This window comes from Podarcis raffonei, chromosome 9, assembly GCF_027172205.1.
Source record: "Podarcis raffonei isolate rPodRaf1 chromosome 9, rPodRaf1.pri, whole genome shotgun sequence".
Lineage (NCBI taxonomy): Eukaryota > Metazoa > Chordata > Lepidosauria > Squamata > Lacertidae > Podarcis > Podarcis raffonei.
The window spans coordinates 8522890-8543455 of NC_070610.1; the positions used below are offsets into that span (position 1 = coordinate 8522890).

Sequence of the window (20566 nt, forward strand, 5' to 3'; positions counted from 1 at the left end):
CTCCCGTTGCTCTGTCCCAGCTTCTGCCAACCTAGCAGTTCAAAAGCACATCAAGTGCAAGTAGATAAATAGGTACCGTTCTGGCGGGAAGCTTAATGACGTTTCTGTGCACTGCTTTGGTTCGCCAGAAGCGGCTTAGTCATGCTGGCCACATGACCCGGAAGCTGTACGCCGGCTCCCTCGGCCAATCGAGATGAGCGCCACAACCCCAGAGTCAGTCACGACTGGACCTAATGGTCAGGGGTCCCTTTACCTTTACCTAATTGTTGTATATTGTTATGTTTCTCAGTTTCTTTTTTTATTACTTTGTCCCCTGCCCTGGGACTGGAAATATTCTATCAAGAGCAAGCTATGAATACTGTAAGTGAATAGTAATAAAATACATAAGAGCAGAGGGTATTTATAAATGAGTGGTGGACACTGGACAAAAGATCTGAGCTTTGATTAACCTTCTAGGACTCAGGAACACACTACGGAATTGACTGGCAGTAGATTCAATAGACAAAGTACTTTTTCATATTGTGCATAATTAACTTACAGAATTCACTGCCACAAGATCTGATGGCTTTGTATCGGAGGATAGGTCTATCAACAGCTATATGCCATGACAGCTGAACAGGATTTCCAGGTTTAGAGGCATGCCTTTGAGTATACATTTCCTGGTGGGCAACTGAGTGAGACAGGGATTTAGCCTTCATGAGCATCGTTCATGGGCTTACTGGCTGGCCATTGGGTGATACTGGACTAGATAACTCAGCAGACCAAATGTACTTTACATAGTTTCACATCAAATATTTAGATGGAAAATTTACTCCCATCGCTTTTGCTCGTAATTCTGATAGATGTTAGTTGCTTAACAGTGACAATCATTGGACATGATGTGAATTTTATTTATATCTACAAATATTATACAGGACATAGCAAGAAATTCATCCCCCCCCCCTCTGACCCTGGTCCTCTCTGACAGTTGAGGAGCCTCTGGAATAGTATAGGATTTTGCACAGGGAGCTGCGATAAAAAAAGGTAAAGGGACCCCTGACCATTAGGTCCAGTCGTGACCGATTCTGGGGTTGTGGCGCTCATCTCACTTTATTGGCCGAGGGAGCCAGCGTACAGCTTCCGGGTCATGTGGCCAGCATGACTAAGCCGCTTCTGGAGGACCAGAGCAGCGCACAGAAACGCCATTTACCTTCCCGCCAGAGCGGTACCTATTTATCTACTTGCACTTGATGTGCTTTGGTCCTTATGTATCTCTTCCACTAATACTTTTTTTAATCTATTAGCCAAAATATCAGCAAATATTTTGTAATCCACATTGAGCAGGGATATGGGGCGGTAGTTCTTAAGTTGTGTCTTTTCAGACTCAGTTTTCGGTATAAGCGTAATATAAGCTTCCTTCCACGACTCTGGCGCTTCCCCCCCCCTCCAAAATTCCATTACAGACCTCCTTTAGTGGTTGAATTAGCCAATCTTTCAAAGATCTATAGTATTTTGAGGTTAAGCCATCCGGCCCTGGAGATTTACCCAACTGCATATTCTGAATGGCACCTTCTACCTCCTGTTCTGTAATTTTGTGGTTCAACATTATCTTGTTTTCTTGAGAGATTTTTTGTAATCCATTTGTTTTTAATAATTGGTCTATATCCAACTCTTTCTGTGGCCCTTGAGTATATAACTGTTTAAAATACCTCTGGAAGCATTTTCTAATTTCCACTGGATTCTGAATGTTCTTTCCTTCCACTTCCAAATTAGTGATAGTATTGAGCTTTTGTCTTTTTTTCATTTGCCAAGCTAACAATTTTCCACATTTGTTAGCTGATTCAAATGTCCTTTGTCTCATTTGTTTGATTTTCCATTCAATTTCCTGATTCATCATCTTCATATATTGCACTTGATATAACTTTATGTCTCTCAGAATCTCTTGTGACTTTGGTTTCGCTCTTAGTTTCTTCTCACCCTCTTTTATTTTTTCCAAAATTTTATCTTTTTTCTCATTTTGGGCTCTCTTCTTTATTGTATTCTGTTGAATCAGAAACCCCCTCATAACTGCTTTAGTTGCGTCCCAAATTATTCTTTTTTCAGTAATAGTATTCAAATTTATCTCAAAATAGTCTCTCAAGGTTTTTTGGGCCTTCTTGATAACCTCTTGATCTCTAAACAAGGTGTCATTCATCCTCCATCTGAAGGAACCGATTGGTTTTAGTTTCATCTCCATTTTCACAGCATTATGGTCGGAGCAAGTTTTTGGGCAAATTTCCACTTTTTGAGTCTTGGGTGCCAGTCCTCTAGTTATCCATATTTGGTCAATTCTTGTCCATGTCATTTTGGCTTCAGAGAAGAATGTTCCCTCTCTTCCTAAGGGGTTCTTAATTCTCCAAATGTCAATCAAGTCCATATTGTCAGTCAGTTCAAAAAAGGTTTTTGGTAGTCTGCCATCTTTAGTTACAACCTGTCTCTGCGACTTGTCCATATTTGTAGATACCACTCCATTCCTATGTCCCATCATAATAATGTTGTAATCCATATAGTCTAACAATGTCTCATGCAATTTCTTTAAAAAATTCAGATTTTCCCTCATTTGGTGCATAAACTCCTACTATTAAAAATTTTTCTCCTTGTGGTTGAATTTCGATTGCCACAAATCTTCCTTGGTCATCTTTAAAAACGAATTTCGGTGATAGGCTCTTCTTTGCATAAATAACAACTCCTCTCTTTTTAACCTTATCCGATGAAATAAACTCTTGACCCAATCTTTTATTAATCAATACTTTCCTGTGTAGCCTTATCACATGTGTTTCCTGTAAGCAAATTAAGTCCAATTGTTCCTTTTTCAATAAATGAAAAACTTTCCTCCTCTTCTCCGGGGAGTTAAATCCATGAATGTTCCAACTTAATAATTGCAGAGACATGGTGTATTTATTCTACTTTCCTCCAACTGCTCCCAATAATTCCTCTTGTCCTGACGGTGGTATCACTTTTTCTAACTTGTCCAATCCCAAAGGTGGTGGTACTATGTCTAGTACTCCTGGTTTTAAAGCTCTTAGCTCTTCTACAACTTCTTTTTGCAGGTCTTCTTCGTGTTCTCTCAAGAATTTTTCTTTATCTTCCACTGATCTTATTTTAAACTTTTTCCCTTTAAAGGAAAAGGATAGGCCTTGGGGGAATTCCCACCTAAAAATGGTTCTATTTCCTCTCAACAGGGCCACCAAATCTCCGTAATTAGACCTAAGGTCCAAAAGATATTTCGGAATGTCCTTGAATATCTCCACTCTTGAATCGTTTATTTCCAAGGTCTTCTGGAAGTGCAGACTCAGTATTTTGTCTCTCTCCTCTTTTGATCGGAGGGTAATCAGACAGTCTCTCGACCTGTTCTTTCTCCCTCCTCTTCCAAGTCTAAAAGCACTTACTATCTTAAAATCTTGCTTGTCATCCAGGTTCCCAAAGCCTGCAAATTCCTGTGTAAGAAAATCACTTAGGCTGTCTTTTTCAAGTTCAGGGACCGCCCTGATCCTCAGATTAGTCTGTTTCTCCCTCAGTTCAATCATGGACAAAAGCGACTGATGGTCCCCAAGCTGTTTGCATATCGGTGTTATTTTTTCCTCTACAGCCGCTGCTTTTTCCCTTGCTTCCTCTGCTGTCTTTCAATTAGAAGTAGATTCTTGCAGCAGTTTTTCAATGGATTCTGTATTGGAGTTCACCTTCTGCCCCAAATTGTTAATGCTAGAAGTATTCTGGTCAATTTTAGTTGTCGCTTCAGTAACTTGTTTGCTTAATTTTTCCAATGTTTCATAGATTTTGTTTAATACTGAAGTAAATCCCTCTTCAGAGGCCATTCCTTTTGATCCAGCTTGTACAAGATCTTCCCCCTGTGGTACAGGAGGGCCGGAAGCAGATGCTCTACGCTGCTGGGATACTGCACTGGTCTGCTGTAATCTGACCTTACCCGATCTTGTTACTTTTTCTTCCATTACACTTTGTCTGAGAATCAAGGTCAATCCCACAGCCAAGGCTTGTTTTGCAGTGGAAATTCCCAAGCTAGTTGAGAGTGGAAAATTCCCCAAATAGTTGTATCAATTTCAGTGTTCCTCTGGGGGACACAATAACAGTCAATAGTATTGCAATAGAATATCTTTTCCAACTTTTCCAAAGTCCCTCTTCAACAAAATAGGCAACAGTTTCAAGTCCAAAGAAGCCCTTTAACAAGTATCTCCCTTGCAGAGCTAGCTGTCAAAAAGTTACATTGTCCATAAATAGTGCAACTCTCAGTACAACAGTTCTAATGATCCTGGCAATCCGTTCCCAGGGATTAAGTGGTGGTCTTTATTCCCTTTTCTCTCCTTCTTGTCTTTTTTTTGCAGGCGAATAAATTACTTTCCTCTCTTCCCTCCCCTCTCCTGCAATTCAGGGAGGGAATTCTTTTGCTTTGACGTTCGGATTTAAGGCTTAAAACGCAACTCTCCAGGTCTTAGCTTAAACAGTCTTTGCTTTGATCTGTATACAGAAAGCGGAAGGCGGACTTCCTGTTTACACCTTCCCGCTTCAGTGCCAAATTAGTCCCTTTTCCCCCTTTAATCCCAATCTTTAAAACTTCACCTACTCACGGGTAGTTGTTTAATAACCGAATTGTCACAGGAAAAAGGTCAGCGCTCTCCGGCAACAGCTGCGCGGCTTCACTCCACGGAAAGAGCAATTGACTCTCAGCACCGCGCCGATCTCCCCATTACGCTCCAGACCCCCTCGCAGGGTTCCCTCGCGATTTGGGGGGGCGCTAAAGGTGCCCGCCGAGTCCCACGGTCACAGGCTTCACCCGCCTGTGATTTTCAAGAGGGTCCCCGCTTCGCTGTAGCGGCAAGACCCGATTTCCGCGGAGCTTCTCCCTCCAGACTAGAGGGAATCCGCCATTGCCGATGGCGCCGCCTCCGGAAGTCTGCGGAAGCCAGCATGACTAAGCCGCTTCTGGCGGACCAGAGCAGCGCACAGAAACGCCATTTACCTTCCCGCCAGAGCGGTACCTATTTATCTACTTGCACTTTGACGTGCTTTCGAACTGCTAGGTTGGCAGGAGCAGGGACCGAGCAAGGGTCCCGGGGGAGCTCACCCCATTGCGGGGATTCGAACCGCCGACCTTCTGATCGGCAAGTCCTAGGCTCTGTGGTTTAACCCACAGCGCCACCCACGTCCCTCTGGGAGCTGCGATAGGTAAGGAGAAATTGGCTAGGCCCTGTGTAAGAAGCAGCACTTGCATTTTGCACAAAGCCACTGTTAGAAAATGATCCACAATTTCTCCACGGTTTTTTTTTTAATGGTACATTTTGTTTAGTGTCTAAAGTTTCAGCGCAATGGCTGATCTCTCTGTAGTTTGAATACCATTAACATACTGTTTAAAACCCAGAGCTCATGTGTTCTGGGACTTTCCTTTAACGAGACATTATCTAGGAAAGTATAAAATGCAATTTTCTGAAAACCTTATAAGCTTTTCCCTCTGTAGTTGTCATCATGTATACCCTAAAAGTCCGTTCAATGAGTTTCTCTTGCTGTATTTAGTAAGAAAGTAAATTTCAGGCTCATATGGTCACATGTTATTAACTTGCCAGAATTTGTTAAATGTGGCGGTGCCTGCTAGTTTAGGTTGGTTTTTGAAAGGACCAGAAATTCATTAAAGACAGGTTCTGGTAAAGGATGTGAGTCACAATAGTGAATGTGGATATTGGTTTTCCGGCTCTTCCTTTGTACCCACCCAGTGATGAGACCTAGTTCTGTCTCCTGTCCCAACAGTTACTGTAAACTCACAGATTTAAAAGAAATACAAGCTCTGGGTTGTGGCAAACCTACATTAAAAATCAATGGATCATGCCCATGTGTATGATTTCAAGTATGACCATTTTTAAAGAGACCACATACACTCACAGATCGTAACAGCTAACAAACACACTATGTGACGATATTTAACTTTCTAATTTTCTAATTCTAAACCAAACTATTTCTCTCTAATCAATTAAGCCAAAATCTCACTCGAAACTGCCTTCCTTCCCTGCCCCCAAAGCTGCCTTTCCTATAAAATCCAAAATGAAAAGGTCTCCAATTAAGAAAACATTCTCTGTTGTGCTGCATTCATGTTACCGTGCTGTGAGCTCTGACATTTTGTTTCTGTGGTAACCAAAATCAGCTGATTAGTTGGCATGGCAACAGAAAAGATGTAATCCCGGCAGACACACTCTAATCAATGCCCCCAGCACAGATGGTCTCTGGAGGATCAACAAGAAAGAGGCTGGCAGGCATTCAGGAGATCACGTGGCAACTCCAGACTAGGCCAGGGAAAAAAAGAAAGAAAACTAAAAAAGAACATTTCTCAAACTAACCAGTAGCTTTTTAACCCCTTCTTTGTCTTGCTTAATTGTCAAGGATTCTGCAACTTCCACCACCAGGAGGGAGAACAGCATCACTTTAGCTTTATTATTTTTATTATTATTATTGCACAAAATGTAAATTTTACAAAGTAATAAATTCTTTCCTGACCTTCAGTTTTTATTGCTTAGAGTTTCCTATATCTGCCCCAAATCCTTATTTGATAAATGGTTTGTGTAAATTCATAAAAGTAACGTGCTCCTTTACTTTTTATAAGGTAAAGGAACATAAATTGATCACTGGTGTTATGTCCAAGACTGAGACACAGACTGTTGATTCAAATGCGCAGGAGGGAAAAGTATATTTCAGCTATGCACACGGGCTGTTATTACAGTTTTAACAATGCTGATCTTTTATGTATTTATGTGTTGCTATAAGGAAACACAAGCATTACTAGCCTTAAATAAAAACCATTTCTACCATGCATCAAAGTCAGATAGGGCTGGAAAGAGACAGTTGTTTTAAACATGAAGGCAGGCGTTACACTTCACGCTGTGGAAACTCATCTTACCATTGATTCTAGTAAAAAGGCTATGCAGGGTTAAAAATGAAATAAAAGCCTGTGAACCCTTTTGACCAAAAGTGACAGTGAGACAAAAGAAGTGTTGTATACATGGTGGAAAGCAATTAGAGGTGAATGGGAATGAGGGAATTCATTTTGAAAAATGTATTTGCATAGGCTTGCCATATTTCAAGAAGTGAAAATCCGGACACAAATGTTGTTGAGCTTTCTTTTGGGTGGACGGACAGACGGACGAAGCGATTTCCCCAGAAATTCACTAAAAATTCAATACATCCAATATGGACTGCCATACACCCAGGGTTTCCCCAGACATTTTAACTGGTTTCCGAAAATTCTGCCTTGACGCCGTTTTCGAAGGACGAATCCTGGCTATGTGTGGAAAATTCTGGGCATACGGCAGCCCTATTTTTGCAACCCTGGACTTTCTCCCTTTTTGGTAGATTCCACCCCTGCCAGGGGCCTTGGCATGTGGTGCCATGATGCCATCACTAAACCGAAGACCTGGAGGCAAGTGAGATAGTGACCGCTCACAAGGTCTGCCACCAGTTTCTGGATATTTCTCCAGAAGGTGAGAATGACTCCTATACTTGTACAACTCTAGGTGTGCATGGACTCTTTTGACCTTTTAGCCTATCTGTAGTGGTTGGAGGCAGGGGCAGAGATCAGAATCCTGCAGCCCGCCATATATTGAGAGGAGCATGGCAATAAGGTTTACATTATCTATTAGCTGGAATTACATAGCTAAGAAAAAAGGCATTAAAAAAGCACCAAAGCAGGATTATTTGGGGGTTGCAAATCATACACACACACACAAAACTGAGAACTGAGGGGCAAGATGACTCAGTCAGTAGAGCATGAGACCCTTAATCTTAGGGTCGTGGGTTTGAGACCCATATTGGGCAAAAGATTCCTGCACTGCAAGGGGCTGGACTAGATGAACCTCCAACTCTACAATTCTATAACTAGTTTTGTTGCTGTTTGTGCTAACGGTAGGCAGTTTTCGCCTTGAAAATGCTGGAACGTGAAAATTCAGCACAGTTGCCGAAGCAATACTTCTTCTCCAACCCATTTTCGTTTGGTTTGGTTTTTTTATACCCTTTGCCTGTCTCCAGCATAACTGCTAAGAATGCTGGACTTGGTGGTCCCTATTCATTTCAATGCTTTGGAACAGGAGAACTTTCCCATAAATGTGACCTCCATCTTTCATTACTGGGGCTGCTATAGGCTAAATATGCAATTTTTCAGGTTGAAAAAACATTGCTTCCCTGAATGCTACGAAATCTAACATGATGCCCTTCTCTATGGGGAAAATTAGGCTACATTTTCAGGTGCTGAGATGAACCACTGCAATTTTCTAAACACTTTGTTTCGGAAAGATTCTTCCCCCACCCAACCAAAGTCCAGTTTAGTTTTGCTTCAATCAGTTGGGTAGTTATTTACTAAAGAGAAGACAACATGCTGACCAATGCAGCAGAAGTTAATTATTATTGTTTTAATTTATTTTATTTGGTGCTTTTTCACTCCCGAAGGGAACACGGAAATTAACATGCAAAACAAGAATGCTAAAAACTGCTGTCTATATAGAAGCTTCATAGGTGCAAATAAACAAGAAAATAATTTAAGAAATTTTGGGTGGCACCATATCAGAAACAAAGAAGAATGTTTAAGAATGGGAGTCTTTTCAGCCGGCAGAACATGGCTTGATAGGTCTGTCCCCTGGAAAAAATGCTCTAAAGCAGAGGCCCTGCCTAAACTGGTCTCACATTGGTAAAAGAAGGCCCATAAAACAGCGTGTTATCTTCTGATGTGCGGGGACAGGGAAATCTATATACTCCCTGAGAAACTTCAGAGCCTGGCCATTGAAGGATAATATCTATTCAACTATTCTATTAATCGAGGGTTAAACATTCCAGAGAACCAATTTCCTACAAAATATTGCATTAAGTCAACTGGGCCATAATCTTGAAGCTAGTGCTACTCAGTCTGGAGGCTAAACATGGAAGTAACAAGGTTGATTCAAGAACCATGCCATAGGTCAGAGCTAGATGGAGTGGTTCATAGGCATAATCCTAAAACTTGATGGTTGCAATGGGAAGACTGTAAGCCCAATGATCTACCAATGTCAGACCGCTAGCAGTGAATTACCAGCACTCAAACCAAATTCCAGAGTCCTGAGAAAAGACAGCTACAGGTAACTCGCAACTTATGTGCATTTAACTTGTGTACATTCAGTTTTATGCAAGTGACCAAAAATTTAAACATGTAAAAAGGGGGCGGAAAGAGCGAGGGCAATCTCACCTGCCACTGAACCCAATGTGTTTGGATTATACATCATTTTGGCTTTGGAACATAACCTCAGAGAAAATCGTATTGGCTGCAACACCTGGAGCCATAGCACATCCTTAATTTGGAAGAAGGTGCAAGGGACATGCGCTGGATAATGCTGGTGGTCTATGATGAGAGATGTAATAGCTTCACCTCTCACACTGCCTGGGGGTGAAAACCTACCTGTGTTACTTTGCTGCTGTAGCAGAGGCCCTCCAAACTTTAAGCCACCATCCCTGACCATTGGTCATGCTGGCTGGTGCTGATGGGAACTGGAATCCAGCATAGGAACAGCATGGCTGGATCAGGCCAAAGGCCCATTTAGTCCAGCATCCTGCTCTTACACTGGTAAACAACGTGTCTGTGAAAAGTCTACAAGGCAGTAATATGAACACATGCTATGTGTGGTGGCCCAATTAATGTGATTCTTCCCTCTTTAAAATAAATAAAAAAAGAAGTAGATCATGAAAATCTGGTGTCTGTATGAACACACCTTTTATGTGTGACTATTGGCCGCTTTTCATACATCATTGGAGCCCTGGCTTTCTTGCTATATATGAGTTGCACAGTGTTGTGTTTCTTTCGGAATATAAAAAGTACTTGTGATTTCTCCCAGTTTGTGATTCATGACCAAGGATCTAGTCATGCAGTAAAAAAAAAAAAATGTTCAAAGATTGAATTCTACCTGAAGTTAATGACTAAGTGCTATTTATTTATAACTGTCTGGATGGATATAAATATGAATTATATAACTGTATTATATAATTGGTTGAGTTGGACTTGTGATTTCATTCATTGGCTTGACTGCCAGGTTTTGGTTTTTACTGATTTCCACTTAATTAATTTTGTTTTGTTTCTTATCTTAATAGCTATATTATGTCCATCTTTTCTTTATATGCCAATGGACCTATGGTTATAAGCAATAAATCAGAAACGAGCTGAAGATTGAAGTTTGTGTACAATATTGTGAATTTTCACATAAGTTCTTCTTCTGGTATTATTTAACAGAACTTCCACTTCAATGGTGTTTCAGTTTTAGCAAATTAAAATTCAAGATATCTGGAATCACTTCCACCATCCACAGATAAAAAAAAACCCCCACCAAACCACCAGTTATTAATCTCTAATGTAATCTGGAAAGGGACACTGAAAACCCAACAACAATTTCATGTTTCATATTAATCTTTCCTATTACCTTTGTAAACATTGGTTTTCCATGTTGAGTGACCATGGTGCATTGATCACAGTCCACTGTGATGGAGGAGTTGTGGTATGATTCTTTTGAGTGCTTTAGGATGTAATACAGGTCTGTCACACCTCCTTCAAAGACAGTGCTAAAATAACGAGGGATGAGGGTCCTTCCAATGGCTGTTGGGAAAATACAAAGCACATGAGCAAAGGGCACTAGACAGAACACTTTTAAGTCGTTCATTTACTAGAACAATGGTAAAATGTGATCAAAACTTAATGCAGATTCCAATTAAACCAGTAAGAAATAGACTACGCTGTTCCCTGTGGAGAGTGAGACCTGCAACAACAAAAACTGGAGACCTTCACATATTGACATGTGGTCCAAAAGGATATTATGATGGAGGTCCAGAAGAGGTCCAGAAAAATTAGTAGGGTTGGCTCCGCCCGCCATTTTCCCAGCACAGGTTATTCACCATGGTGACCAAATCCAGAACAGAAGCCAGGCTCAACCCCAGAATCTGCTCAGAGCTGAACAGCTCCCCCCTAGATGCAGCCCTAATTGCTGGGTTTTGGCACTGGGTCTGCTAAAAATTGTTCCCACACCTACCTACCTACCTAAATAAATAAATTCGTTTCAGTAATAGTAATAGGAGTAGCAATAGGTGAAGAAATAAATATAAGCTGCAGAAGGAGGGTTTGTGGCCTTGGGTCAGAGTCAGGCATCTATGTAGGGATCTGTCCGGGTGTCCCTAAATATGTCTTATTCTTAAAATTAAGTGAGAAACATTAAGTAGTAATAGACAATCTGTAGAATTTTAGAACTGAATAGTTTTTAGAATAATTAAGATTTTACTTATTTATATTGAATATTTTGTTTAAAATACTCCTTCGGCCCTTATATATTTTTTGAGAGAGAATTTGCAATTGACAATGCATTTTAGCATGAAAACAAATAATGTGGCTAAATAATTTAGGTAAAATTAGAAAATTGTAGAGCTGGATTTTCTGGCCTCCATCGTCCAGTCTGTGTAGCAAAGCCGGTTTAACCATTCCACATGTTGTGACTGGTATGCATTGCCTGCCAGATAATTCCCCCCCGCCGGGCCACAAATGGTTTTATTCCATCTGTTAGAGGATCACTTTATTTAGGCAAAAAACCACCATAGTTTGATACTACCTCAATGAGGATAGTGTTGGTGGAGGTTTTGCTATTGACTTAAATCTCCATCCCCATTCTGCAATCCCTTGTAAAATTACTGTACTTATTGCCATCTGTGGACACTTTTGTGATGGGTTGGGGACCTTCTGGAGCAGGTAGTGGTGGAGTGGGAGACAAGGTGGATTTGATTTAAATCAAATTGATTTAAATCACAATTTAAATCACGAGTCAGTAAGACTTGATTTAAATCACTAGTCAGTAAGACTCGATTTAAATCATTTTCTTACAGAAAGACTCATTCTTGCTGGTATAATCTTAATATTTACAACCAGATGAAGGTTTCATCTTTGGAATAACAAATTTTCAGAGTAGTTTTTACAGTTATATCAAAAATTACTGATTTGGTTATACTATCAGAAATACAAAGACAGGTAATTATGAAAATATTGTTTATATTTGGACAACTTTTCTGCTGTACTTTATTGGAAGGAGAAAAATAATCATTTCCTTAATAACAATTTAAACAATTTATTTAACTAAAACAATAACATTAAAGCATATGTATCCATGTTTGTTAACTAATGTGGTTAAAATATTTTTTTTTTAAAAAAAACAACTGAGACTGAGTTTTAGTATACATGAGAAACTTAAAACAAATCCTTATTTCCTGATGAAAAGCCTTTGGACTATAATGTAACTTACATAGAAAACTACCTTTAGAAAGATTCTTCCTCTAAAAGCATTTTATTTTAAAAATCTGATTTAAAAAAAAAAATCCGGTTTAAATTTTTAAAAAACCACAATTTTTTTTAATTAAATAAAAAAAAACATTGATTTTTTTATCCACCCTGGTGGAGATGAGGAACCAGATGTCCTGCTGTGGAAGCAGATTTCCACTGACCAAGCAGGTGGACATAATCTAACATCATTGCATGCAGGGCTTGATGTAATATTTCATCGGACTTTATTATAGAGTAGAAGAAGAAGAGTTTGGATTTGATATCCCGCTTTATCACTACCCGAAGGAGTCTCAAAGCGGCTAATATTCTCCTTTCCCTTCCTCCCCCACAACAAACACTCTGTGAGGTGAGTGGGGCTGAGAGACTTCAGAGAAGTGTGACTGGCCCAAGGTCACCCAGCAGCTGCAGGTGGAGGAGCGGGGAAGCAAACCTGGTTCACCAGATTACAAGTCCACCACTCTTAACCACTACACCATGCTGGCTCTCAGACCCAGGTTACTTTTAAGTCCTACCACAGCTAGAGAGAGTTTATAGATAAAGTGCACTTCTGTGCATGCCCAATCAGGTGCATGTCTGATGAGACAGCAAGAGCAGCAGCCCAGGTGAGGAAGTTCCACCTTTGAGGTATTCTAACATCTGGTATTCTAACATCTGCCTCAGTGAGGATTAAGCCATGGAGGGCTGAGGAGATTCAGCAGCAGAATGGCAGGTGGAAGATGTGAGAATAGAGATGGGGGGAGGTTTGTATACACCAGTGATGGCCAAACTTGGCCCTCCAGCTGTTTTGGGACTACAGCTCCCATCATCCCTAGCTAACAGGACCAGTGGTCAGTGATGATGGGAACCATAGTCCCAAAACAGCTAGAGGGCTGAGTTTGGCCATCACTGGTATACACCTTTGCCCAAACCCCAGCAAACCTTCTATGGGCTGCTGGAAGGCAGGACCTGCAGCAGTCTGTGTAAGGAAGTTTCGCTCAGTGAGAAACCCTGATTGTCCTTTTTTTATAGCATTTTAAATATATTGTGATGCACCTTGAGCACTTCAGTTAGTAAGAGGGGTGTAAATATTTCAAAGAAGCAAAAGCAGAAATAAATGTTTGCATACTAGGCAGGCAAACTGAAGAACTTGGATATGGTTCGTTAAGCATTGTACATTTCAAACAAATACAGTTCCTTGCAATCCTCATTAAAACTTCTGTGTGTGCCCTCTATAGAGTATAATTTAATGAGGGGAAAGAAACTAGAAGTCCAGTGTACACGCATTTGTTTTTCAAAAGTGTTAAAAGATTCATACATTGCTTTTTTGCGATATACAACAAACATGAAATTAACCCATCAAGTTAATTCCTTGCTCCCCTAAGGCTAATCAGCACAAATTAAATTTCATGCTAATCATCTTGTACAGCTAACATGTGACAGAAAACCTTGAATTTGTTTTGATAGAATTAAATACATTTGTGTGGCTTCTAAAAAGAAAAAGTGTACAGTTTGTGATAGTTGATCTCAGGAGGTAAAAGAATACTGTCCCCCTTTCTCCTTACATCCATTAGAAACAATAAGCGTAAGAAATAATACTAGTTCTATATTGGTGTAATTATTAAAATAAAAGGCCCTGAAATATTGGCATCCCATTGCTACGGAGTACATTTTGCATGCAAAGGTATAGAAAACAGATCAGGTGCCATTTCGCTGAATTCACCTATAACCTGTAGAGACATCATCAAATTGTCTTGCAAATCTCCCTACATATAGGAAAATTATTTTCTGCCCTGTCATTTGATATCGACTTTCATTTGCTGAGATGCGCAGGATACCAAATCAAAGAAACACCTCATTCGTAACAACAGCATAACATAGGGTACCAGATCTCTCAAGGTGAGAGTCGCTGATGAGGTAGTGGAGGAAGACAGGAACACAAGTGGATTTTTCCCTTGATCGACCAGGTACTATCTTTTGCTGTGACTAGGCTCCCTAATCTACCAAACTCCATCCCCTGATCCACTGACCATCACTCTTTAGCTCATAGGCTCTGGCCCTGAGTGCCAGGAGACAATTAACTCAAAATCAACCTCACCTCTGTAAGTAAAGACCGGGCAAGTTTTGCCATCGCTACAACAGTGTCCGCAGGGAATGCATAATGAATCTTCACTTATTGAAGGCTCTAGAGAGCCAAAGCGGTAAAGTGGATAAGGATGGTGTGAATGCATAATATTAAATGGAACACACACACACACACACACGTGAAACTCGAAAAATTAAAATATCGTGGAAAAGTTCATTGATTTCAGGAATTCAACTTCCAAGGTGAAACTAATATATGAGATTGACTCCTGCCATGCAAAGCGAGATGTGCTTCCACTTTTCAGAGGTCCAATCTTGCTCCATTTGCAATCTTTGTTTTGCTGATTTCCTTGAATATTCTAATTTTCTAAGATTGTTAATTTGGGGTTTTCATCAGCTGTATGCCATGATCATCACAATGATAGCAAGTCAAGGCAAACATATCTCGCTTTGCATGTCATGAGTCAATCTCATATATTAGTTTCACCTTTTAAGTTGAATTATGGAAATCAAGGAACTTTTCCACAATATTCAAATTTTTCGAGTTTCACCTGTAGAACAAATCAAGGCTTGACATATCTTGCTTTGAATGTCATGAGTCTATCTCATATATTAGTTTTACTAACCTTGGGTTACAACCTGTTTTGGTTTACAACCGGACCTCCAAAACGGATTATGGTTGTAAACCAAGGTATCACTGTATTTTCTAAAAAAAAGCAAAATGCTATGGTAGCGGTGAAAGGAAAGCGGTGGGAAGGCTTTTTGGATGTTGGAAGAGGAATGGCATCGCCTTTCCCCTCCCTTCTCAGCCGGAGGAATAAATAGCGAATCTCTGGAAGTTGTTGACTTGGTGCCAGTAGAAGGGAGGGATCTGCTGTGGAATGGCTTGAGTATTATGGGAAGGAGCTGAGCCGGAGAAAGAAGAGGGTTTAACCTTGAAGTTGCAGCTCTGCCCCAACCAGGCTGGAATACAACAGTGGGAGTAAGGAGATAGCCCCAAATGCTGCAGGAAAAAGGAAAACCTCAGGGAGCCACATAAGGCCAAGAGACTAACAGTTGACTTTTGGATGTGGCGCAGGCAGGATGAAAAGGAAAAAGCTATTGTTCCTCACCTGGAGCCTTTTTTTGGAAGTTAAATAGTATAACACAAATAGAAATCATTAAGAGTGCAGCTATTAATTATGTGATAATTTTGAAAAATGGAATGTAACAGAAATGAATAAGAATAAAGACCCATCAAGAACGGTGTGCGGGAAGCCTTTTAACGAAATTGCATTAATTTGAAATTAATTTGTGTAATTGGGTTTATATTGGAAAATAATAAAAAAAATGGCAGATTTTGTTTAGAATAATGCATAAACTACTTCATAAAAAACTCTAGGTGGTATACATGAAACAATATAAAATAATTATATCAATAACAGACGTAAAAGCATATACTAAATTATATGTGGTAAAGGTAAAGGGACCCCTGACCGTTAGGTCCAGTCACAAACGACTCCGGGGTTGCGGCGCCCGTCTCGCTTTACTGGTTGAGGGAGCCAGCATACAGCTTCCGGGTCATATATCAATAACAGACATAAAACCATATACTAAATTATATGTGGTATTCAACTACAAATCAAATCAGATTTGATGCAACTAAGTTTTACTCAGAGTAGATCTACTGACATTAATTAACCTAACATTAATCTCAATGGACTTAATCTGGGTAAAACTTAGTTCAATACCACCACATATATCTGGATAGGCTTGATTTAAGTTTTTAAAAAGTTTTTAACAGGTGTCTAAAACTGCAGCAAGGGTGCCTAAATGTTAATTGACTCCTAACAGAAGTTGAGCAAACTTGATGTGGCACTTGTAAAAGTTTGAAGAGCTTGAGTAGGCACACATGGGACAAGGCAATCCTTCAAATAAACTAGTACGAAGCTGTTTCTAATATGCTAATTGTAAAACTTGGCCAGTAACAAACCAATTGGACAGCAGCATTCCTGACTAACTGCTCTTTCCAGACAAGCCATGCTGTTGTGCTCCCACCCCAAAGCGTAACAACAGTGACTGTTACTGGAGAGTAAGGAAGAGGTCATCATTCAGGCTCTGCAGCAAACGCAGGGTCCATAATTCATGTCTCCAAGCTGCATGAGCAAAGCGAGACATGCAGAACTGAAGGGAAGCAAGGAAGCTGTCCCAACAGGTGTCACGCTCCTCCCGGTGAGCTTTCAAAGTTGAAGCAGGGAGAGCTCATCCACAAGACTCTCCCACCTTAAGAGAGCGATGCACATGCAAACACATGCTTTATCTGGGCTGCTGCAGAATAACCACTTGGCTTGTGGCGGCAACACTGTGCCCTGTCCCTCTGACTCCAGCTCTGCCGCCACCTCCTCCTGCTCAAACCCTCTCACTAATTGGTTGAAGCATCTCCCCCCATGTGCTCTGTGACCCACAAGAGGGGCAGTGGGGAGAGCCAGCAGATCTGCTTTCTCCTCTCAAACATTTAGTAGTAGTAGTAATAATAATAATAATAATAATAATAATAATTTATTATTTATACCTCGCCCATCTGGCTGGGTTTCCCCAGCCACTCTGGGCGGCTTCCAACAAAGTATTAAAATACAGTAGTCTGTTAAACATTAAAAGTTTCCCTAAAGAGGGCTGCCTTCAGATGTTTTCTAAAAGTCTGGTAGTTGTTCTTCTCTTTGACATCTGGTGGGAGGGCGTTCCACAGGGCGGGTGCCACTACCAAGAAGGCCTCTGCATGGCTCCCTGTAACTTGGCTTCTGGCAGTGAGGGAACCTCCAGAAGGCCCTCGGTGCTAGACCTCAGTGTCCTGGCAGAACAATGCAGGTGGAGACGCTCCTTCGGGTATACAGGACTGAGGCTGTTTAGGGCTTTAAAGTTCAGCACCAACACTTTGAATTGTGCTCAGAAACGTACTGGGAGCCAATGTAGGTCTTTCAAGACCGGTGTTATGTGGTCTCGGCGGCCACTCCCAGTCACCAGTCTAGCTGCTGCATTCTGGATTAGTTGTAGTTTCCGGGTCACCTTCAAAGGCAGCCCCACATAGAGCGCATTGCAGTAGTCCAAGCAGGAGATAAACAGAGCATGCACCACTCTGGTGAGACAGTCAGTGGGCAGATAGGGTCTTAGCCTGCGTACCAGATGGAGCTGGTAAACAGCTGCCCTGGACACAAAATTGACCTGCGCTTCCATGGACAGCTGTGAGTCCAAAATGACTCCCAGGCTGTGCGCCTGGTCCTTCAGGGGGACAGTTACCCCATTCAGGACCAGGGAGTCCTCCCCATCTGCCTGCCTCCTGTCCCCCCAAAACAGTACTTCTATCTTGTCAGGATAGTGTTGCAACAGGAGAACCACCATTCTCCATTCCTGACTACACCCCGCTTCAAGCTGTCCCCACCTGCTTCTTCTGCCTCCTGGCCACCAAACCTTGCCTGATCCTGACTGAATCAAGCAGCCCATCACAGACCTAGCATGCATTAGCAGTAATCCAGCAGTAATCCAGTCAAATCCCCCAGACAAGCGGGTCAGGGATCAAGGGGGTCAGTCATAGATCTGCAAACACCTTGTCCACATCATCATTTTGAATAAACTGAATAAAGTGTTTAACAACACATCGCAGGCTGTGACGCCGGGCACTTCAACAGGAACGGCTGCAACTGTAGAATCAAGGTTTCCCAGAAGTTGAGCAAATTTATCCTCAAAATGTACAGCTAGCTGGTTACAGCAAGTCCTTCCCCTACAGCGGGAGTCGGCAAACCTTAGAAGTACCTGAAAGAACTCTGCTGGACAGCATTTTACCCATATAATTCTGGGCTACCTTACAGTATTTTTAAATAATATACAGTAATGAATGCAACCTGCTTTGATCATTCGAGAGTGCTACAATGAATGCTAAGCGGTAGTAGCATTATTGTGGTTAATTACTATAATAATATTTTTTTACCACTTCTGAGCATACAAAGCACTGCAGTTCTTATCTAATTTATTGTGGATGGGGTTTTAAATAATGAAAAGGAAAATAGGATGAACATATTTCAATATGAATGAAAGGTATATCATTGGATCATATCATTGTGTCAATGTTTCATTTCACTGATAAGCCAGATTCTAAAATGAAATAGCAAGGTTTTGATATTCCCTGAAGTGTTACTACATTTGTCATCATCTTCCTTTGAGAAATGTGAGAATGAATTTCAAAGTGCTGATGATGTTTCCTATAATGTCCTGTGGTGTGAAACAAAATGGGTGCAATAATTCATCAGTCGGCAGTTAATTGTTTTCACTGATGTTGCAGAGATGGTTTTGCCTATGATGTGGAAAATCGAAACAGAAGGATTACAAACAGACGCACACACACACTTTGTTCCCGCAGCCAAACACCGCAGTTTGCAAAGATTACTCAACTTTGATTTCAGCAAACAGTTTCTTACCCCCAGATAATATGCATTTGATTTTAATAGGTCGAAATATATCCTTTGTGAACTTTATCCTGAACTGAGAAATGGTTGTTTCAATAAAGCTTTTCGAATATAAATATACATGGTTAGAATGTGTTACCAAACTGTAAACAAAGCTGTAAACAAAAAGGGCAAGTAATTGATGGGTAAATTTTCCCAAATCAGTTCTCCTTCTCTGTTTCCTTTTCGTACATCCTACTCTGCCGGTCTTTAAATTTATTTGAAAGAATTTATCCAATTAATTTCAAAGCTGGCATGTGAGCAATTGGCCACAATTTTCTTGTCTTTCTGCTTACTAATGTGTGCCAGAGCATGAGCACAGTGATTAAATCACAAAATAAAACTTTATTAAACATATCTAAATTCACTTTTATATTGATATTTAATCAATGTTCATGTGCACTGGTATGCATCAGTAACAAGTAAGAGAGAAAGAACATTTACTCTGAAGTAAGTGGCTTAAAGATCATAGCCTCAAGTGCAATCAGTCTGATTTCACTTTGTAATTGGTTTGGAATATTTTCTGATATTCCGGAGGAATAGTTTAATTTCCTGAGTCTATTTATGAATTAAACTGTGGGGGTAAGGGTAGCCCATCACTGGCTGAAGGTATAATACCTGAGATAGGGCCAATTCACATTTTACTTGATAGCCATGTTTGTGTGTCGAAGTCCCCAGGGCCACCCCAAATAACTCACACATCACACCAAAATTTTAGTTTAAGGTTTTGGCATAATTTTGGCCACAACTTTGTTAAAATACAAACATGTGAGTGGTTGCTTAGCCATTGGTTGCGACTAGCTGCTCCCACCATGGGTGACAGTCTGACATTGCACACGCCCGCGAAAGTCAGAAAAGGGGAATATACTTGGGGCTAGCGACGGAGCAGGGTGTTGGGATACTGCCAGGGAGACAAAGTCCATCTGAGCCCCCAAGGCGGCTGCCGGACGATCCATCGATCTCCCGTAGACACGCAGTATCAGCAATTAGCGACACGAAGCCTCAGAAGTAGATTGCCACATTCTTAGGCTGGTGCACACTCTAGCAGCAGAATTCACACAGCAAAAGATGCACAGCAGGAGAGCATATTTACAGTTTATTCAGCGTTGGTCAGAACAAAGAAAAACATGACCGCCTGCATCGGCGTTCAGGCACGAAGAAAAGAAAAGAAAGCAACTGACACAACATAAACATCCTGTGAGACAGGAAATACGCAGGCTGTGACACAAACATCCTGCTCCCTTTTAAGGTGGAACGGAAATATCCTAACACAGGGAACCTGCCCTCAGCCCTCCCCAAATGCAGCCAGGAGCTCTTGCAGTGGCCCGAGCCCCCTTGACAGGGTGGACAAGCAATAGTTAGCCCCCAATTCCTTTAACGGAATCCCTTGCAGCAGCAGCATTAGAGGGGCAGGCACAGCCAATCCCTGCCCCTCAACCAACCAAACCATAAACCAATGCCTAACCGCAACCTAACAAGTTGTGACGATTTGCTACGCAGTAGGCAAAAACCAAATGGCCCCAGCCAATCAGCCAGATGGACAAAATTCCTACCAGGCCCGTGCTCGAAAGCAAACGACCCCATGACAGGCATAGCAAGGTCAAAGCGAACAACCCTAATTCTAGGGAGGGAGGGACGGGCAATCCGATGCACGGTCGAAAAGAGGAAGCCCTAGCCTCGTGCAAGG

The 20566-nt window shown here is 41.2% G+C and overlaps 1 protein-coding gene across 8 annotated transcripts in view; it reads right to left on the reverse strand.

The window, feature by feature from the left end:
• The window catches only part of LDB2 (LIM domain binding 2), a 239770-nt gene that overhangs the window by 51999 nt on the left and 167205 nt on the right, over positions 1-20566 (reverse strand). For all 8 annotated transcript variants that reach the window (XM_053402737.1, XM_053402735.1, XM_053402736.1 and 5 more), the window contains exon 3: positions 10449-10621. In XM_053402737.1, coding sequence (XP_053258712.1) covers positions 10449-10621 — 173 coding nt within the window. The remainder of the gene's footprint in view (positions 1-10448; positions 10622-20566) is intronic.